Raw genomic sequence first — 21516 nt, 5'->3', positions numbered from 1 at the left:
AGGTTGCCTACAGGTGGGAAGAAGGGGCCTCGTCAAAGCTCGTGCTGTCTATACAGTAGCCAAGAGCCACATGTGGCTATTTCAACTTTAAATTCATTAAAATTAAATGAAAGACACTTCAAATCTTCAGTCACACTTGCCACATTTCACCTGCTCAATGGCCAGATCTGACTACTGAACGTGGTGAACAGCACAGATAGAGAACATCATTCTCACAGAAAGATCTATGGAACAGTGCCACATCGGAGGGTCCAGGATGCAACCAGGAAGATAGGATCTTCCAGCTCTTGGCTGGTAGCAGTGCTATGGCCACGGATGTTACCGTTATAATAAACCCAGTGGATAACAGAACTTTGTAATTACTTTTTAACACACTATTGTACTTGTGATCGTTATGCAGTCCTATTTTTATGGAACTCACCATAAAATGCACAAAGCATTAGTCATGTTACGGTTTTTAAAAACTGAGCAACTCACAATAACATAGGAGGAAACCCAAATCTTGATCTTGCTCAGGAGCCCATCCTGCCTTTTCTGGTTTTTAGCTTCATCAGCCACTTCAGTACTTGAAGGCCGCCCATGCCACTTCTTCAAAGGCCCAGGGTTCACAGGTCGATAAACCAATAAATTAGGTCGAAATTAACTGTGGTCCATTTTAAATTGAGGGAAATTGATTTTTGCATGTACGTGGCTAGACTGACTATACCATCTGCCAACAGAGTCTGGCATACCTAGAAAATGCATAGGAAGGTCCCACATTCATCAACAAAGAGAATGTCTCAACCCAAAGCCCAGGCCACCTCTGGAGAAATACTAATCCCTGAATATTCAAACCAAAAATGGAGTGAGCTCTCTTTTACTTTCCATCACATTTATTTAAACCCAAATAAATGGAGGAAAGGTCAATGTAATGCCCCCGGTTTTAATACATTTTTATGCATTTAACACATTTAATACATTTTTATCAACTCTCAATTATCTGCATCTGAATTATTGTCAAAAATTCTAAACTCCAAATTGCCTCTCCCTGAACACATTTATGCCAGCCATTTCCCTTATCAATAGATCAGAGAATGCAAACTCATTTTAATATTCACCTAAGCAAAACTTAACTAGGAAGGTAAATGAATGCTTTTTAAAAAAGACTAAGTAAATACATAGCAAAAGCAAATAGATTATTTTTTGGATTATCTGCTCTCCAGATTATGATAAGACTGTCCCCTGTGTCCCTCCATTACAGTGGGTGGAACAAAGCTGGCTCCATCTCTCTGTGTCCTGGGATTCAACAATGACACTACAAAGACAGCTGTCATCTCTAAGGAGGAAAAGACCAAAATCTGACAATGAAATGTTCCTACAACATCCACCTTTTGCCTTGGGATGTTCGTTGCTATAAGGATCTGCCTTGTGGATCCCCAGTCTCAAAGCAATTTATGAAGCATACCACTAACTTCATTTTACAGAACATGGAGAAAATATTCTCGGAAAGAACACAAATTAAAACCAAGATCCATGATCACTGTATTCTGATGCTCTTACAAGCCTGGACTCCACATCTCAAGGGAACTGTGCTCCAGCATCTCTGCAAGTTATAAGAGGGCTACATCAGGCTGCTCTCCTGCTCTGCAAGAACCCTTGAAGTGAAAGGAGAATGACGTTTTTCTCACCTGGCCTGGGAAAAAAGTAATTATCTATTTTATATTATGACACTTCAGGTAATTTTCTAACAATTCACCATCATAATATCACAAATATAATTTAGAGCTAAAGTTAATCTCATTATTCAGGATACCAGGGACTACAGATAACAGGAAGCCACTTATAATTCAAGTTTCAAATTTTGTGTACATACATGTTGTACATGCAGAGACTATTTCTGGAAAGATATACAAAAAGATTGATAACAACGGATGCCAACTGGGAAGGAGATCTGGGTGAACAGGGGGCACGAGAGGGAAGGAAATTTACTTGTCACTACATACTCTTTTGTACAAATTTTGTTTTGTAAATGTGCATTACCTAATCAGATAGCTTTTTATTTCATCCCTTGAAATTCCACCTCCTTACTCTTCTCACCAACCCCTTTCCTCCATTCCTTCCACCTCTCAAAGCCTCCACCTTCTGTGCCTCTAACCACGCAAGCTATTTATGAACTAAAAGTGGCCAGAGACTGGGCACAGAGCTCTCTAAGAAAAGATGCCAAGTGGAACCAGGAAGAGTTTTTCAAGGTCACAGCTCTTATTGAGCCAACCCAAGGCCCAAAGCAACTCTTCAGCTACGTAGAAGCCAACCTGAAACAGCAAATTCTTTGCCTTCTCATCTTATTCTGGAAGCATACAGGTCAAACATCCAAACTTCAGAATCAACCGGCCAATTCTTTCCCAAGCAAGTGTATCATGGAAGAATCTACTCAAAAGAGATCTAAAGCTAAATGGTATTCCACCCCCAAAGGAGGCCCTTTGTCCCAGGGCCTTGTGCTGTAATAGACACTTTATTTTCAGTCTCAAATCAGGACACTGAATACTCCCCGACCTCTAAAATGTAGGAATTATGAAGAGAGAGCTTGTTGGAAGGAAAATAAACCTGTAAATCCTGTTAGGCTTTGTGCTTCATTCCAAAGGATTTTTCCCCAAAACAATACCATTAGCATAAACCAGAATGATAGCCCTAAAAGGGAGGATTCTGTAAAATAGAATCCAAGCTCTTCATTCAAAATAACTCCCAGATAGCACAGGAAAATCGGGACTCCACTATCTGTAGGCCATGCCACTTGCATCCTCACTACCGAATAAGCCAACTCATTTTCACTATCCATGTGTGGTTCACTGCATTCCTCCTTATAAATACATTTTATATAATGTGAATTTGCTTCCTACCCTCCAGGCCTCTCTTCTTCCAGGTGCGCTGCTGGTCCACAAATACTCATTAAGGGCCTCCCAAGTGCCAGGGAAACACAAGAGAACTTGATCCATGCCCTTAAGGAGCAAATAGGAAAATGAGACAGTGGAGCAATTCTAACACAAGGCAGCAAGTGCTGCATCCAAGCTCAGAAGAAACTCTTCCCACCGTAGCCTGAGAATACCAAGAGGTATTCCTTGGATGTTAAAGAATGGAATAAGCGCTTTCCAGGCAAGGACGAGAGTCGGGGAAGACCATTTCAGGCAGAGGAAAAAGCAGGCATGATGGTGCAGAGAGACAGAGCTTACTTGAAATCAGGAGGAAATTCAGTGTGGCATAAATCAGGGAATTTCTCTTCTTGGACTTGGCCTTTTTAAGAAGGGCTCAACTTCTAAACTTTGCCTTTTTTTTTTTTTTTTTTTTTGATGGAGTCTCGCTCTGTCACCCAGGCTGGAGTGCAATGGCATGATCTCGGCTCACTGCAACCTCCGCCTCCCAGGTTCAAGCGATTCTCCTGCCTCAGCTTCTTGAGTAGCCAGGACTACAGGTGCCCGCCACCACGCCCGGTGAATTTTTGTAATTTTAGTAGAGACGGGGTTTCCCCATGTTGGCCAGGCTGGTCTCGAACTCCTGATCTCAGGTGATCCACCCGCCTCGGCCTCCCACAGTGCTGGGATTACAGGCGTGAGCCTTGAACATGGGCAGAAAAGTCCTGATATCTGCCAGCAAATTATTTTCACCACTACAACCACATTTCAGTTCATAAATGCGCCTTTAACTAATCATGGCAGAAGCCAATCTCCCCACCCTAGAGAAACTGAGGAGGAAAATGGTCAAAATAACCAAGCCTAGTTTACCCAAGAGGTTAGCAAAGCAGAGGAAAAAGGACCGACTTTGACTCCAGCACATGGCTCTTTCTCAGATGCAAGTATTCCCCTGAGAAAGCCTTCCCTTCTCTTCCCCTTGAAGCTGGTGGCCTTAACATTGCCTCTAGGCCTGCTTCTTTCAGGCAGCCTCTGCTTCCAGCCCTGCTCTGTACTGCCAGTGTCCTCTTAACCTCACTCAAAGGTCAGAGGGCAAGAAGCTGGACAGTGTCTGAGCCCACCATCCCCTATCGCTCCATCTCCCATGCGCTGCATGTCACAGCCCGTTATCACACCATTGTAGAGTTGTGGCTGGTTTCTTGTGACCATGTTTCCTGGTTCCCGTCCTGGTACACTGACATGCCTGTGTCTGCATCTGCTTGTTCTCCTCCTTAAATTGTACATTTCCTAAAAGCAGGAATGAAATTCTATTCCCCACCCCACTGCACCTCCATAGACCCACATTCAAGTCAAGCAGTACTGTTGGAAAACATCACCATTCCTTAGGTTTAAACCTAAGTTGAAGGGGAAAGCGGTGAGTATAAAGTGGAACTTGGCTTAAGGCTAAAAGTAGGACCATATAACTTATTGTCACATCTTGACACTTTTGAGAGTGAAGGGGGTGCTATTCATAACCACCAGAGACAACTTAGAAACCAGGTCTGCCCCAGGGAAACACAGAGGCAATGGTCATCCTTGCTAGAAAGATCATTCCAAGTAGATGTCAGTTACTCCAGGGTTCCAAGAAGGGCACCTCAAATCCCTTCAGTCACCAACCTGTGCTTGCACTCTGAAGTGTCTGCACCAGACAGAACTTGTGGCAGAAAGCCCAGTACGGGGAAGTTCTTCCTTTTATCTGACTCAAATCCTTACAGATTCCAATTAATTCCACTTCTTATTAACCTCAGAGCAAGAGGCAACAATGGCATAGGAAGGCAGCCACAGAAAAGAAAAATCTCACCCTGGCATCCTCACCCTCTGGTTAGGAATTCCTCATTATGAGCTCGACTGCTACTTCTCCATCCTTCAGCTGAACCAAACTCAATCTGGCTGGCCCAGAAACTCAAAAGCCCAGGGTTTGGAAGTCACTCCCAATGAGAACAGAGTTCATGTCCAACTTGCCCCACATCCCCTGGAGCTTTTCACAAACCAAACCCAAGAAAGAAATGGCACCTGTACGCATATTTTTGAAACCAGAAAGCTTTTTCCTCAACCTAAACTACAGCTTCAGGGGACCTGAGCACTGGGAGGGATTGCCTCCCACCAGCCCCCAACTCCCAGTTCCCAGAATGCTGATTCAAGAGCACAGCAGAGCGGGCTGACTGGGGAGGCCCAATGAACAAGCAGGCCACTCCTCCTCCTCCTCCCACCCTCCATCAGCCCCATGCTGTTGTCGCTGTTGAGAGCAAGGACCTTGATGACTTCTTTTTGTTAATACATATATTTGTCATATGGGGTGGGGACGGGGGACAAGGATCTGGGCCCAAGAGGAACTGAGCACGCAGGTTCCTGCAGCCTGTGGCACACATTCTTGCCCGGGGCCAATAGTGGAGGGAAGTCTAATGCACCCACCCAGTCCCCACCATCCTTTCCCCCTTTATACCAGATCTATTTTATTTCAGGAAAGAGGTATTTAAGCAGCACTGCATAAAAACAGGGTGACTGCAATCAAGCAAAGGTCACTGAGACAATGCAGACAAAAACTAGAGAGCAGGCCACCTTCCCGGTATGACCTTGGACTAGTCACTTCACCGTTCCATGCTTCAGTTTCTTCACCCACAAAATGACACAATAGGGTGATATGTTTATAAGGTTCGTCCTGGATCCCAGGGTTGAACATTTAACTCTATATATTTCCTGAAGAAATGGCTAAAGTGAAATTAGTGAGAAAAGGCAGAACTCGGGGTAATCTTTTATTAATAATTTCTACTTTAAAAGAAACAATTTGACTCTAGAAAACAAGTGTATTTACCACCTCCTCTGGTCCTACTTTTTCTCCCCTCCCGACTTTATACTTTTGCTGATGTCAATCTTAACTGCAGAACTGGGAATCTCATGAGGCAATAACACGGTCAAATTAATTTTGCCAGTGCTGATCCTAACCTACAAACTCCATCTGCAATTCCTCGCAGTAAGTCTGACCATAAAAGTGAAATTCACGTTACTTATGATCTAATAAACCCATTGCCTGGATAGAAATAAATCACTTATAAAATAATAATGCCCACCAAATTTCCTGCAGTCATTTCAAATCTCCAAGTGCCATGAGGGGTATGCCTCTCCAAAATAAAGTTATCTTGAAGGGGGTAGGAGAGTCAGTATCTTGAAGGGTGGGAAGAAGGAATGGAGAGCATCTCATACCCTAGGCAAAAATCAGAAATTAAAAATTCAGCCCTTATACACGCACACACACCTCTTGTCTGACTGTACAGAGACAGTCGACAAGCTTTCAGGTTCGCCCACCTTATTGTGCTAATAATGCTAAGTGTGGAAACCCCCACCTCGTGCTGTTCTGTGTAAGTGTACCGCAACTGCAGGGTGCTCGCCTCCACTGCCAACTGATGGTACACTAAAGAAAGCCCGTTTTTTATCCAGATGTAAAATGAAGCTGCACCCCTCCTATACCTGCCGGAAACTACAGCGTTCTGCACACACCCTGGGGTAATACGCACTGCACCCGGCGAGGTACCTGGAATACGTTTACTAAGTCGACAGGAAGAAGGAAAGATCAATGCGATTCAAGTGCTGACGGTTGTACTCGTGAAGGAAAAAAACAAATGCAAGCCGGGAAGTCCCCAGTGGTGCCTGCACCTAGGAAGCGACTGCAACGGATGGATGCAGGGGTGAGGAAGTGCAGGGAGAGGAAAAAACTGGAGGGAGGCGGGTTGCAAAACTGCTCACCTGTCCGTACACCTTGATGGGCTCGGGCTGCAGGGCAGCGCTCCGTTTCCTCCGGAGCGGCTTCTCGTCCGCGCGGCTCGCCCCCCTGGCATCCCCGCGCGCCCACAGCCGCAGCTCGCGCGGGTCGCCCTGCACCACGAGGAAGCCCCGGTCCTGGGGCAAGGGCGCGCGGCCGCCGTGCAGCCTCTGCGTCCAGACTTCGCAGAGAGCTCCGGGCGGCAGCAGCGCGACCAGGGTGAATAGGAACGGGAGTCGCGACTCCCTCCTGCTGCTCCGTGTCGCCATGTTCGGGCGAACGCTACTGCAGGTGGCGCCGCCGCCAGGAGAGAATGTGCAGCGCGAGGCCAGGAGAGCCGCTGGGCCGGGGCCGCGCGCGCCGCTCCCGGGGCTCCAGGCCGCCCGCGCCGCTCCTGGCCACCCCGCTGCGCCCGCCGCCGCTGGCGCCAGGTCCCGCTCGGTTCGGCGCGGCGCCGTCACGTGTGAGGCTCGCAGCGCGTCCCCTTAGCGCACTTTCTGCGCTCGGCGGCCTCGGCGGCGACTCCGGCCCCTCCCTGGCGCGGGGATGGGGAAGTTAAGGCAGCAAGCGCCGAGGAGGGTGCGTCCCCTTCCCTGGCGGGCACACCTCCTTGTTCTCCCTGCTGGAATGAAGAGTTGCGCGGGGCTCGCTCGTTTTCTCTGGAGTTAATTGCCTCCTATACAGGGTCGTGTCGAGGTCGTCCTAAACCGTGGCCACTTTTCTGAGTGCACAGCCCTCAGTCCCGTCACAAGACCACCTCCCCCCGGCCCCGGCCTCATCCCCACCTCCATGGGAGAGCCCAGAGCCACAGAATTAGCTCCTAGAATGCAACCAACAAGTCAGAGTCCAGATGAACCCGCTCCAGTGGGAAACTCAGTTTTTCATCTACTCTGGCCACCAAAACGTATTTGCAGGGGCCACAGCAAAAACCACCCTTTATCAAGCTACGTGCCCCCGCCTGAAGCACAGCAAATAAACATTCTGCACAGAGGCAGTAAAACCAAGGGTACATTTGACAAAGAATGCACCACACCTGGACAATTATTACACAGCTATACAGGGTGTGCTTGCACGCATGCATGAATACCTGTGCGTGGCACAGGGCCCCAGCGGCGGCTTGCTTATGATCCCTCCAAGGTGACCAAGCACTGAGCCACCCTGCCTCAGCAGTAAAATAGACACATTTACCAGTCCCTTCAACCCACAGCCAGGAGCTAGGCAAACACCCACAGAGGAGGGAGGACACACTTTAGATTAACCCTACATTCAGCTTGAAGAGCCAAACTCTGTGAACCTCAGGAGATAAAACTTCTGCCATGGAACTGCTAAGGTACGCCCAAGGAAAATATTTTTTTTGCAGGTTAGTGGGAGCAGCCGAGGTCTATGTACTACTGCAACCTTTCCTATTTCATTTTATGTTTCACTGCCCTCTGGACTCAGATCCTGGTTTTTGATAAGAATAAAGACACAGCAAGCAGGGCTGAAAGGGAGACTACCCCTATAGTTGCATACAAGCTGCTGTTCAGGGGAAGGACGGGATGGTCAGTTCAGTTTTCCAACAATGTTCCTCATCTCCAACAAGCCACGGTAGCCTGATTCCTACGCCCGCCCACTCTAGTGCTTTTCAGTCAGCTTACCAAAGCCCCCTCCTCTACCCAGGACTACCACTGACAACCTGCCAGAGGCAGGCCAGCTTGCCTCATCTCCCTGAAGCCAGCATTCAACCAGCCCACCCTACCCCATGCCAGACTTGCTGGAGACCTCTGCCTCAGATTCTGCACTCTCCCACCTCCTCCCACACCCGATTTTCTCCCCAAGTCAGATGATGTCTTTCTGTCCATCTCAACATAATTACAGAACCACCCAGTTCTCCCCACCAAGCAAATCATGCATTCTCTATGTTAACTACCGTGCTTTGTTCATTATACATCGTATACAGGTATCAAAATATCACACTGTGCCCAGTGTGATATTATTGGGGTGCCTTCATCCTGCACCCCAACTTTGATGGTGTTTCAGAGGGATGGAGGAAGTGGTAGCTTGTTTACAACCCAGAGCTGGTTTTGAAGCTGAGAGGAACGCCTTGCTCATATTGTGCAATTCAGCTCTAACTCATATATATATAACATATATATTTATTATACACAAATATATGTCAATTAAAAATAGTAATTCAAACAATCATGCATCCTCCAAGAAAGCCACTGAACCACTGTCACCTCCCACCCCTCATCTAGATCAGCTCTGTCTGGTCAGCATCACCTTACCAGGAATAGACAACCCATGGTCTCTCAAGACCAGCAGCAAAGGTACCTCTACTCCCATTTAGCCCTCAAAGGAAAACGAAGGGAATCTGGCTAAAGTGAGAACATCCTGTAGATGAGTCAATTATTGGGGGTTTTCCAACATATATTTAACGAGAACCTTCTCTACAAGAGCAAGTGTCAGAGTCCCAGCAGAAAACAGAGACAGGAGTCTCCTAAGTGTGGATTTGAAGATGGGGATCTGTTTGCCCACACAAACTGCTGGCTTAAGGTTCAGATGGCCCCTTGCAGAGAAGGACTAGTAGGGCAGGGCCAGCTACTTGCTCATTTTGATGTTGATTTGCAACTTGGATGCTGGAGAATTGGTAAGAATATTCAAACATGGTTAATGTACTCCTTGCAAGCCCTCCTATCTAATCATTATCTACATTCCAAACCATCCTCAGGTGGATAATCAGCAACCCCCCAAGACTGTGCCTGCTGCACAACTACAGGGCACAGTGGAAGACATGCTGAATTTCAGGTCAGAAGGTTGACTTTCTAGCTATGGGGACTTGGCCAAACCTCCTCAGAGCTTCAGTTTTCTCATCTGTAAAATAGGGATCTTAATCCCTACAAATCTCACAGGACTGCTGAGAGTATCAGATGAGGTAAGTATATGAAATAGCTGTGCAAATTTGTGTGAAGGCCTCCAGAGAGAAATAGTGCATGCAGGTGGCATTAGAGACATAGATTCTAGTCCTGGCTTTGCAACCAAATTATTATATGATTTTTTTTTTTTTTTTTTTTTTTGTCTTGATCATCTTGCCTCTCTGGACATTGATTTCTTCATAAGTTAAATGAAAAGACACCTTTCAGCCCTGACCACTCCCAAACTGGGTCGTGAGATAGGAGCAGTCACAGACAAGGTCACCCAGGACAGGAGTTAGAGCTGAATTGTGCAATATGAGTGAGGTGTTCCTCTCAGCTTCAAAACCAGCTCTGGGTTGTAAACAAGCTACCACTTCCTCTATCCCTCTGAAGTAACAACAAAGTTGGAGTGCAGGATGGAAGGCAGTACCCCATCGCCCTCTGTCCCAGCTTGCATGGCCTTGCTCGGATGCTGCCCAGCATCATGATGAAAACATGCATGGAAATGTCATGATAGACTCACAGCTGTGTATGAAACAGTCTTAAGCCTGTTGTCAGACTTTAAACTGCCCTCCTCTGTCTTTCTGCCCATCCCAGGCCACTGGAGATGGAGGTAGAGGACAAACACACAGAGGTCACAGTGTCCCACATTTTTATCCAGATGGAGTCCCGTTTAAAATAGCAGCAAGGACAGCCATGAAGAGGAAGAAACTCCCCAAAGCCTAATTTGACTTCTTTCTGTTCTTTCTCATCCTGTGGCCTTCTCACATGCTCACCTCCTGGCTGGCCAACTTCTATTCATCCTTCAGGTTTCAGAGCAGCCTCCTTAGGCACCTAGGCTAGGTTATAGCCCTCACTCCAAGGCTCTAGTCCCCTGTAGCCTTTGATACTTCCTCTCTGGTCACTTGCTTAATCTCCATCTTCCTCTTAATCTACAAGCAGCAGAATGGCAAAACCAGTCTATCTCATTCATGTCTATATGCCCAGTGCCCAGCTTACTCTTGGCACATGGTGGCACTCAATATTTATAGGGTGCATGTATTTAAATGAAGGTGAGAAGTGACACCCCCTTTGTCCCGGTGGCAGTGGTTGGTTAAGGGGCCAATATCGTTGAATCTCAGATCTTTTCTTACCACCATCTGCTTCCCACCTCATTTTTTCCCCCAAAGCAGGCCTCTCTGAGTCACACAACCAGACCAGAGTCATTAAAACAGAAAAGCGACTTCCCTGCCCTTAGGATAGTAAACATTGTTCCCTCTTCCATGTTACTTTGGCCAAATAACTACCATTTACCTCACCAGCTCAGGCAAAATAGCAATACCCGCCTGCCCCCAAAGAAATAACTCCTTCTGCTGTTGCCAAAATCTACTTCAGTTAGGAAAACGTCCAAGATAATTGATGAGGTTTAAAATACAAATGCACCCAGAGCATAGAATAAGTAACTTATATTCTCACTCTTGATTAAATTAAATCCAAAGAGGAGTTTCTGGAAATAGCAGTAACTTATTTTGCATAGCAGTGATCTACATTTGCATAACATTATAACAGCATTATCTATCTCATTCCATTCTGCAGCAACCCTTTGAAGTGGGCCAAAGCAAGAATTATTGTCACCCCCATTTTACAGACCTTAAGCGCTGAAATTCAGAAAGGAAGACGACTTGCTTTGCCTAAAGTTAAACAGGCTTGCTAACTTACTGTTAGTAAGGGATAAATTTGAACCCAGCCTCTCTTTTTCTGCCACATCTGATACCTCCCTTAGGAAGAGAAGAGCTGGAATTTCAAGTCCTGGGTATAGTGGAACAGCAGGAACTAGGACAGAAAGAAGGAAAGGGAGTGGCTCTAGGTCTCACCTCCTTCACAGCTCAGCCCTGCTTTACCAGCGCTGTCTCCCTTCCCAGGTACCTAGCCTAGGTGAGATGCTATATCTGCTTGACCCTCAGGCCCTGATTGGGACAAGTTAGCAATAATGTTACAGTTACAAAGCTCACAAGTCCAGTCCTGTTTTCTGTACTTTTCTAGGAGATGAATTTAGCGAGGGATTTGGTTTCCAATGTGTTCCAAACCCTGTGAAAGAGCACGAGTTTTAGAAGGTGCCCTCAGATAGGCACAGTGACCTATGCCCTTAATCTCAGCACTTACGGAGGCTGAGGGGGGAGGATCGTTTGAACCCAGGAGTTCGAGACCAGCCTGGGCAATGTGTCAAAGCCCCACTTCTACAAAAAATAGAAAAATGAGCCAGGCACGGTGGCACATGCCTGTAGTCCCAGCTACTTAGGAGACTGAGTGGGGAGGATCACTTGAGCCCAGAAGGTCAAGGCTGCAGTGAGCTGAGATCCCACCACTGCACTCCATCCTGGGTGACAGAGAGAGACCCTATCTCCAAAAAAAAAAAAGCCCTCAAGTTTTGGTTCCACTGTTTACCCTTGTCTGGTCTTTCATCCCTGAGTAAATCAACTTCCTGAACTTCTATAACAGGAAAGCATTTAGACCTTTCTCACAAAGTGTGTGAAGTGGGAACCTAGAAGTTTTGCATAATTATGTAGACCCAAGGACAAACCTCCTGACATAAGACAATGGGTGGCTGAGGGTCCCCAGGAAATTACCTCTTTCCCTGGGAATATAGAGGAGTAGGACTCCCCCTCCTGGGTTTGAAGTGAATGAGAGGGACTTAAGCTGAAGATTCTTTGAAAATCCCTGTGTAATTACATATTAAGGCCTGTATCTTCTTCCCTTGAGGCCTTTGCAGTACATTCAGTGGGGATGCATGCACTAGGCACAGACGAGCCTAGAGATGTGACCAGTCAGCTTGGACACAACATAATTGAAATGTGATGTTTTATTTCAGCAGATGCCTCTGCACTCTCAGAGGGCCAGCAAGACAGGGAAAGCAGACAGTCAGACTAGCTTTTTGGCCCACCTCTCCTGGATACATTCCTTTTCCTTTTTTTTTTCTTAAGACAGAGTTTCTGTCACCCAGGCTGGAGTGCAATAGTGTGATCTCGGCTCACTGCAACATCTACCCCCTGAGTTCAAATGCTTCTCCTGCCTCAGCCTCCTGAGTAGCTGGGATTATAGGTATGTGCCATCACACCTGGCTGATTTTTGTATTTTTAATAGAGATGGGGTTTCACCATGTTGCCCAGGCTGGTCTCAAACTCCCGACCTCATGTTATCTGCCCACCTTGGCCTCCCAAAGTGCTGGGATTACAGGCATGAGCCACCATGCCTGGCCTTCTCTTGGATACATTCTAACAGAAACCTAGGATCTCCCACACCCCTTTTCCAGTCAGAACAGATCAAAATGTTCTCCCTCTGGCCTTGTTTATTCACTAACTAAAAGGCCACTTCTTGACCTCTTCCTGGATTTCCCCCAACCACCCATGGAGGCCCTGAAACTTGCTTTAGGTTTCTTTTGAGATGTTGATCATGTTCTGCCTTCCATTAGAGCAACCATTTTAGTGCTTACCTCCTTTTCTAAATAGTAATGATGTCTTGGAGTCCGTTCCCCTGTCTTGTACTTAACAGAGGCAGACTAGATCCTACAGAATAGAAATGAACGTGAAGCGAGTGGTGAGAGGGAATTACCTCCACCCCCGTTCCTCATACCCTGCGGCAGTTGGTTCTGGAAGGAGGAACAATTTTCAATCAATGCTCTGGGGAGTCTGAATTTTCCATTCTAGCTTTCACTCCAAAGAATGGCAGAGAGACCTCTGAGGGCCTGTCAGCACCGGGAGAGCCAGCCCGAGCAAAAAGGGAGTCTTTTCCCTGCAACATATTTTTATGCATGTCCTAGTCATCATCTGCCCAGTAATAGGCTCAAATGTCTATAAAGGACACAGCCACTAACTGCAAGGAGCTTGAAGAAAGAGAAGAAAGATAAACATGAAACTAGCAGAAGTATGTAAATACAAAAAGAATTCTGTCTTGGCGGGGGGGAAAGATGAGTACTGGCTTTGGGGAGGGTGATGGGCAAACTCTCTGGAGAATAAGACGTTTTGAGCCGTGGTTTCAGGTGTGTGTGTGGTAGTTGGGACAGGACAAGCGGAGAAGGCTAAAGTGCTCTGGTTCCGGGAGGAAGCAGGAAGTTATTTTCAGCATCCGAGGAGAAGGAGGAAAGGTTTCAGGATAGAGTGGCAGCAAGGTAGGGTGTGGGAACAAACAGGTGGGTTGGTGCCTGCTATGGGAGGCTGGGAAGGCCAATGGAGAGAGACACCAAAGGAGAGCTGTGGGGACAGCAGAAGCTGAGGTGTGAGCGCCCAGCTAGTCCCTTTCAGCACAGCAGTGCAGGGATCTGTGGAGGCCATGCAGCCAGGGGTTCTGAGAAGCGCTTCTTCCAGCATCTGTTTCACCAGGGCCACAACACGTGTTCCAAATGCCACTTTCGCCCGTCTCCTGCTATAGCTCAGGAGAAGTGGGAGGACCTATGTATCATGCATATCATCTCCCAGAGGGTGCGACAGATCATACCTGTCACTGCGCGCCTTCTCTAAATCCATCACCCTGGAAATGTTACGTGGTGTCATCAGCTGATTTAACACCTGTTAAAATCATCATTCCCACCAGACTCAAAACTGCAAGTGCTTTTAATGAGGCTCCACATAAAAGAATACATTTTCTCAGAGCCCTTAAACAAATTACATTAAATCCTCCACACCAAATAAATTATTGAAACAGCGATTAGAGTTTGGATCGTACCAACAGACCTGCTCAGAGGCAAATTTTCAAACTGCCCAACCACCTAAGCAAAGAGGTGAGTGAAAAATTCGTTCCTTTTCAATGGTTATTTCCACAGAAGCTTCAGTGCTAAATTAGCAGTGAGTTTTGTGTATGAATCTTCTTTGAAATCTAACATTATGTAAATGAAAAACCCAACACGGCGCAAATTAAGACTATTCTTAATTCTAAAAGGCTGCTATTCTGTGATAATGACGCCATGGAAGACTTTACAGTCTGCCAACCATGGAGTGTGGTTCCTGCTCCCCCATCTGTCTTGGATGCCTCCCAGCAGGGGGACACCCACTGTGTCCTCATTTTTTTATCCTGCCCACTGAAGTTAGATCCTGTCCACCCTTCCGCCCCTCTCCCACCTCATAATTTAATCTTGCCCAGATCATTTAATCACCTAAAATGGAACGAGAGATTGAAATGGGCTTAACCTGCATCCATGTGCAGTGCAAAGTACTAGAGGCGTGACGTCAGGAGCCCACTCACCTGGGTTTATATCCGGCTCTGCCACAGACCAGCTGGATCTGCTCAGGCACCTTCTCAGAGCCTAAGTTGCTTCATCCGTAGGTAAATATGAATTACCTACACATCTGCAGGTTTAAAGGATTAATTGAGATTATACATGTCAATGGTTTAGAAAGAACTCCTGGCACATAAAACTTGTTCAGCGAATGATGCCTATTGTTATTAAGGGAAGCTCGGGTTAGGTATTGTTGGTAAGTCAATTTGGCCATTCAGCAATTGTTGGGTTTTTATTCAGGTTTGTACATGTCCCTTCAACCTCGCTACTAGGTGATATGTTGCTATAAAAACTGAGATTAGTTTTTATAAATTAAACCATGTTTCTCTCTCTCTCTCTCTCTCTCTCTCTCTCTCACACACACACACACACACACAGACACACACATTTCTTAGCAAGCAGGTTAGAGGCCATCACACAGCCTGTACCAGAAGGCTCAGGGCACCCCTAAAACCCTTACAAGGAAAACCTAGACCCCAAACAGATGTAGCGGTATTCTGAGGCCAGGATCCACCAAACTCCTGGTCAAATCAGGGAACAGTTTCCCTTTAAGTGGAGAGACAAAAGACCAGATGAATTCAACAGCTCTGGAGGAGGAATCAGCCTGCTGGGTCTCCTGGATTCTTACATCTTGTCCAAGCAAGCCCGCTCCAGCTATGTTTCTTGAGCAGCACTAATTTCACCAATGAAAAATAATTAATATCCCTTATGCTAATTAATACACCTTCTGAATCACATGTACGTGATGTTCTCAGCGCAGCTCCCTGAAAAGCCTGAATTCCTGACCAGGATGCTTCAAGTGCCGATCACATTTAGAGCATGGATTTCTGGTGAAGTCCCTTCAAATGTGAACTGTACACCCCCAGCATGGATTAAAGTTAATGTATACACATATACATGACTCGGTTTATAGTGAAGTATTTAAAATCTACTTCAGACAATATAGCAACTATGAATAAGGAAAAGCTTCCAACATCGATGGAACAGGAGAGTGGTATAAAACCATGGCTTTTCCTCCAGTGGGAATATTCATGCCTTAGGTTCCTGTCTGTTTGACATGGCATTGTGAGAATTTATTTCAGATGTGCCACTGTAGACAGCCAGATATGGCCGTGTGTGGGCAGCAACCTAGGGCAGTCGTTTGTCCTAACCAGGAATTCATGCCTCAAGGGTGGTCAGCCAGCACTAGAAAGTCCAACGCTAGCTGGAGGGTAGCTCTAAATCTCAATCAATACAAGTGATCTTTTACTAATTAGCATAACAAATGTGGAGAATGAATTTTCACTAGTAGCTTGTTAGATTAGTAAGTATTAGAAACAGGCTCTCATTAGCAGAGTCAGAAGTATTCAAGACATATGGCTTGTCAAAAACATTTTATAGACACACTATTCCATCCCATGTCTTCTTGTCCTCTAGCCTCAGAGATGCCAATTGAGTCTTTTTTTTCTTTTTCTTTTTTTTTTTTTTTTTTTTTTTTTGAGACAGAGCCTTGGCTGGGCACGGTGGCTCACACCTGTAATCCCAGCACTTTGGGAGGCCGAGCAGGCGGATCATGAGGTCAGGAGATCAAGACCATCCTGGCTAACAAGGTGAAACCCCGTATCTACTAAAAATACAAAAAATTAGCTGGGCGTGGTGGCGGGCGCCTGTAGTCCCAGCTATTCTGGAGGCTGAGGCAGGAGAATGGCGTGAATGCGGGAGGCGGAGCTTGCAGTGAGCCAAGATCACGCCACTGCACTCCAGCCTGGGCGACAGAGCGAGACTCCCTCTCAAAAAAAAAAAGAGACATAGCCTCACTCTGTTGTCCAGGCTGGAGTACAGTGGCATAATCCCAGCTCACTGCAACCTCTGCCTCCCAGGTTCAAGCGATTCTCCTGCCTCAGCCTCCTGAGTAGCTGGGACCACAGGTGTGCACCACCATGCCCAGCTAGTTTTTATATTTTTAGTAGAGACAGGGTTTCATCGTGTTGCCCAGGCTGGTCGCGAACTCTTGACCTCAAACAGTCCACCTACCTTGGCTTTCCAAAGTGCTGGGATTACAAGTGTGAGCCACTGCGCCCAGTCCCAGCTGAGTCTTAATCCCTAGCTCTTCCTGTGTCCTTGTGTTTAAGGATTCTAGTTGCTTGTTACCAATCATAAGTTTAACTGAATGCCGACTCTGGAATGTTGCATCTACATCTAGTAAAGCACATTCAAGTAAGGTGCAATGAAAGCACCTAAAAGATTGCTGAGAAACTTCCTATGCCTTGTTGCTAATACATATTTCCTTAATAAACATCTGCCTGTATAGCAGAATCTTGTGCAAGGTTTGCTATCATTAAAATCTGGCAGTGAGGTTGTGGAGGAGTAACTAAACCTTATGTGCTCCAACTTGGCAGCTACTCTATCAATCAAAAATAACTAATGATTGGGCATGAATAAACTTATCTAGCTCAATTTCAATATGTTACTAAGTGCTCCTGTTGGAAAACCAGGGTAAGAGTAGGGGTAGTGGCACACAGGTTTTTAGGATCAGTGGATTACTTAGGATAAAACTTTAGCTGCATGCCACAAAGACCCAAATGATGGTGGCTTACACAAGACAAAAGTGTATTTCTCCCACACATTAGCTGGTGTCTCTGCTGTAACTCCATGCAGCTGTCGGTAGTTCAGGCTCCTTCTGTCTCAATTCTGTGCCATCCCAGGGTGCCTCCTTTGTCTGTATGATCCACAATGGCTCACCAGAACATCCTCAAGTCATCCAGTGGGAAGGAGAAAGGGCACAAGCCAGTGCATACACATCACTTCTGTTCACATCTCATTTGCCAGAACTTAGTTTCATGATCACAGCTACCTGCAAGGGATGCTGGGAAATAGAGGCCTTATTCTAAGCATCCATGTACCCAATTACAAATCAGTGGTTCTCCATCTCCTTTTCCAGCTTCATGAGGCTCCTTGACTTCAAATCCAGCAGCTTTCCCAGCTGGTGCTCGTGACCCAAGTATGGCTTCTTTTCCAAAAGGGATCAATCCCACTGGCACAGGTGCAGTTTCTTTCCCAAGGCCTGGTGGCCTCTTGGGGCCAGGCCCAGGCCCAGGACCCACCCTAAAGCCTAGGACAGGGGCTCTGCCAGGCACAGGGCCTCTGTCTAACCCTAGGTTAGGGAGTCTTCCAGGACCAGGTCCTATGTCCAATCTAAGGGCAGGTGGTCTCCTGGGAGCAGGTCCTGACCCCAGAAGTGGTGGTCCCATGGTCCCTGGATCTGGACCTAACATGAAAGCAGGTGTTCTGTTGACCTCTGGGAATGGTCCTCCCAATCCTAGGCCGGTTGGCCTGGGCCCGGGACAAAACCCCAATCTGAGATCAGGCTTTTTAGAGACAAACCCTGCCCCCAGGTCAGGCGTGTTTCCAGGCCCAGCCCTTGGGCCCAACCCAAGACCAAGTGGTCTGGGCCTGAGCCCTAATCTAGATGCCAGAGCAGGTGGCCTCTTGGGCACAGGATCTGGTCTTAAGAATGGCTGGACCTCAAGGCCTCGATCTTGCCCCCATTCTAAGAGCAGCAGGTCTTTTAGGAGCAAATTCAGCTTCTTTCTCACAGGCTTCTGGAAACATGGGCACAAGCCCCCTCCATGGCAAGAGTACCTGGCCCCGTGGGCCCAAACTCGGGTCCTGGCTCTTGGGGAATTGGCCTTCCATGGCCAAATCCATCTCCCATGTTAAGGGGTCCTGGCCCCATAGGCCCTAATTCAGCTCATTTCTCAAGGCGAGGCAGCCCCATGGGGGTAAATGCCAATTCCCTTCCCGGGGAGTGGGTTCATCTGCCTTCTCTCAGTCTTCTGGCACATTGGCATCAAACCCAGCTACCTTCCAAAAGTCTGCTGGCCTCCAGGGCTCAAATCCAACCATTTTCCCAAGAGCCTCTGGGCCACTTGGCCCCAGCCCAGCTAACTTCCCAAGGGCCACTGGCCTGCAGGGTCCAAGTCCGACTACCCTCCCAAGGTCTACTGGCCCATTAGGCCTTGGTCTGTTCAGATTATTCTTGACCTCCTTCCTCCTGAGTATGGAACGGGACCCCTCTTGAATGAAGGTCTTCAAGAAAGAAGTATTAAGGGAGAGCGTGATCTTTCCAGGCTCATGGCTTGCTTTGGGAGAAAGAAATTCTAGTTTCTATGACCCATCTTGGGAAAGAGGAATTCCAGTTTCTAGGAGTCAGGAGAGAAAGAGGAACAAGAGACAGGAGGGCAAGAGAAAGTCAGAGAGAACTTGTTTCTGAGGCTGCTGGTGGGGCTTTCCCATCTTCTTCAGTTCCGAGTCTCTGCATGCCATCCTCTGGCCCTCTGGAGTTTTTTGTTTATTTATTTATTTAGAGACAGGGTCTCACTCTGTCACCCAGGCTGGAGTGCAGTGGCATACTCTCGGCTCGCTGTAACCTCGCCTCCTGGGTACAAGTGATTCTCTTGCTTCAGCCTCCCAAGTAGCTGGAATTACAGACCATGTACCATCATGCCCAGCTAATTCTTACACTTTTAGTAGAGAGAGGGTTTCTCCATGTTGGCCAGGCTGGTCTCGAACTCCTGACCTCAAGTGATCTACCTGCCCTGGCCTCCCAAAGTGCTGAGATTACAGGCATGAGCCACCGTACCCACCCTGAGGTACCTTTTTCTGAGCCCTGGCAAGCTCCTGAACACTACCAAATCCCATTGTCCCAGGCACCATGCCTCCCCGCCCAGAACACTGTGAATTTCCCTGAGGATCCAATAACTAAAATATTAATTAATGTCTGGTCTGCTAGGGGCCTCCTAGACTCTCATCCAGTCCCATGGCCTGTGTCCATTCTGACTGGCCAATGCCCTTGTCTTACTGAGTTTTAAAAAATTCAAATATAACTTGTGGCAGCAATGTCTGGAAATCATATTTTATGCAAAAGTTGAAGAAATGAGATATTTAACTTAGAATAGAGGAGATTTAGCAGAAGGCCAACTCAGCCATTATCTTTAAACATTTATATTAATATCACCGTCTTTACATGTTATTGTAAGTGCCTGTTATGTGCCAGGATTGGATCTGAACTCGGTGCTGTATTTGTGCTCTCTCAGATTCTCAAAGCAATCCCGTATGGTGAGAATTATTTTTATTTTACTGACAAAGCTGCTGAAGATCAGAGACATTGAGTTACTCATAGAAGATACACAGACAGATCCAAGATTCAAACCCCTTGGGTATCTGGCTCCAAAGTGGAAGTTTTCTCCATGGTGCCAAAGGACTCGTAAACAGAATGTGCAAAGGACTCTTACAAATCAATAATAAAAAGACAATCAATTTTTTTAAACAGGCAAAAGACTTAGATAAACACCTCATTAAAGAGAATGTGTGCATGGCCACTGAGAACATAAAAAAGATGCTTAGCATTGTTGGTCGTCAGGGAAGTGCAGATTGAAAATGCAACGGGATACCACTACACACCCACCAGAATGGTTAAAATTTAAAAATTTTAGCAGTACCAAATGTTAGAGAGGCTGTGAAGCAGCAGGATGTTTTATGCATGGCCAGCGAAAGTATAAAATGGTAGAGCCATTTGGAAAACTGATATTTTCTCATAAATATTCACCTATCATGTGATCTAAAAATTCCAAAAGAAATGAAATTTTATGTCTACAAAAAAAGTTGGATAAGAATATTCTTTGTGGCTTTATTTATTTTGTTGTTGTTGTTGAAACAGAGTCTCGCTCTGTCATCCAGGCTGGAGTGCAGTGGCGCCATCTCGGCTCACTGCAACATCCACCTCCCGGGTTCAAGCAATTCTTGTGCTTCAGCCTCCCGAGTAGCTGGACTACAGGCATGTGCCACCACACCCGGCTAATTTTTGTATTTTTAGTAGCAATGGGGTTTTGCCATATTGGCCAGGCTGGTCTCGAACTCCTGACCTTGTGATCCGCCCACCTTGGCCTCCCAAAGTGCTGGGATTACAGGCATGAGCCACCACGCCCGGCTGTGGCTTTATTTCTAAAAGCCAGACTTTGGAAACAATGCCAGTGTCTATCAATAGACTAAAGAGATAACATGAGATTTTTCATACTGTGAGATATTACCCCACAATTAAAAGGAACAAACTATTAATGCATACAACAACATAGATGAATCTCAACAACATTATGTTAAATGAGAAGCACCAGACACAGAAAAGAGTACACACAATGAATGACTCCACTTATGTGAAGTCTAGCAACAGGAAAAACTCATCTATGGAAGTAGAAATCAGAATAGTCGTTGCCTGTGAGAAGGTAGAGGGAGGGTGGGCCACAGGAAAGGAGCATGGGAAAATTTTTTGGGTGATGGCAATTTTCACATTTTGATTAAACAATTAAGTTTTAATCAGATTATACACTTAAGGTCTGTGCATTTTACCATATGTAATTATGCTTCGAATAAAAATAAAGGGATGAAATGAGTTGCTTCTTCTAGTATTATGCTTTGGCACTGGAAGTATTTAAGCTAGACTAATGCTTGTCAGAGATATTGTGGATGCTTCGAATTGGGAGTTCAGATTAAGCAAAAAAAAAAAAAGCCCTCAGATTTTAAGACTTTGGTGTGATGCTCGATATGTAATGCTGAACTAATCATGTATTTTGGAAAAGGCAAAACCTGCATTCATCTTCTATTTTGGAGAACTCCACGTAGATATGGAAACTTAGGTTACCAAAAAGCTTTCTTGAATCT

At 46.3% G+C, this 21516-nt stretch overlaps 1 protein-coding gene and 1 pseudogene across 2 annotated transcripts in view; one reads left to right on the top strand and one right to left on the bottom strand.

The window, feature by feature from the left end:
* Positions 1 to 7049, bottom strand: part of LOC105476491 (sortilin related receptor 1) — a 179518-nt gene extending 172469 nt beyond the window's left edge. The window contains exon 1 of one of the 2 annotated variants that reach the window (XM_071075729.1): positions 6663 to 7049. In XM_071075729.1, coding sequence (XP_070931830.1) covers positions 6663 to 6947 — 285 coding nt within the window. In that variant the 5' untranslated portion in view covers positions 6948 to 7049. Of the gene's footprint in view, positions 1 to 2876; positions 2988 to 6662 lie in introns of those variants that run through there. The other variant, XM_071075730.1, reaches the window with a different exon arrangement.
* A 10214-nt stretch (positions 7050 to 17263) lies between these two features.
* On the top strand, positions 17264 to 21229 carry LOC112425674 (decreased expression in renal and prostate cancer protein-like; annotated as a pseudogene).
* Positions 21230 to 21516: the final 287 nt, after the last annotated feature.

The sequence above is a fragment of the Macaca nemestrina genome, chromosome 12 (assembly GCF_043159975.1).
Source record: "Macaca nemestrina isolate mMacNem1 chromosome 12, mMacNem.hap1, whole genome shotgun sequence".
Lineage (NCBI taxonomy): Eukaryota > Metazoa > Chordata > Mammalia > Primates > Cercopithecidae > Macaca > Macaca nemestrina.
Note: the sequence above shows the minus strand (reverse complement) of the source record. Positions and strands in the feature narration are given on the sequence as shown.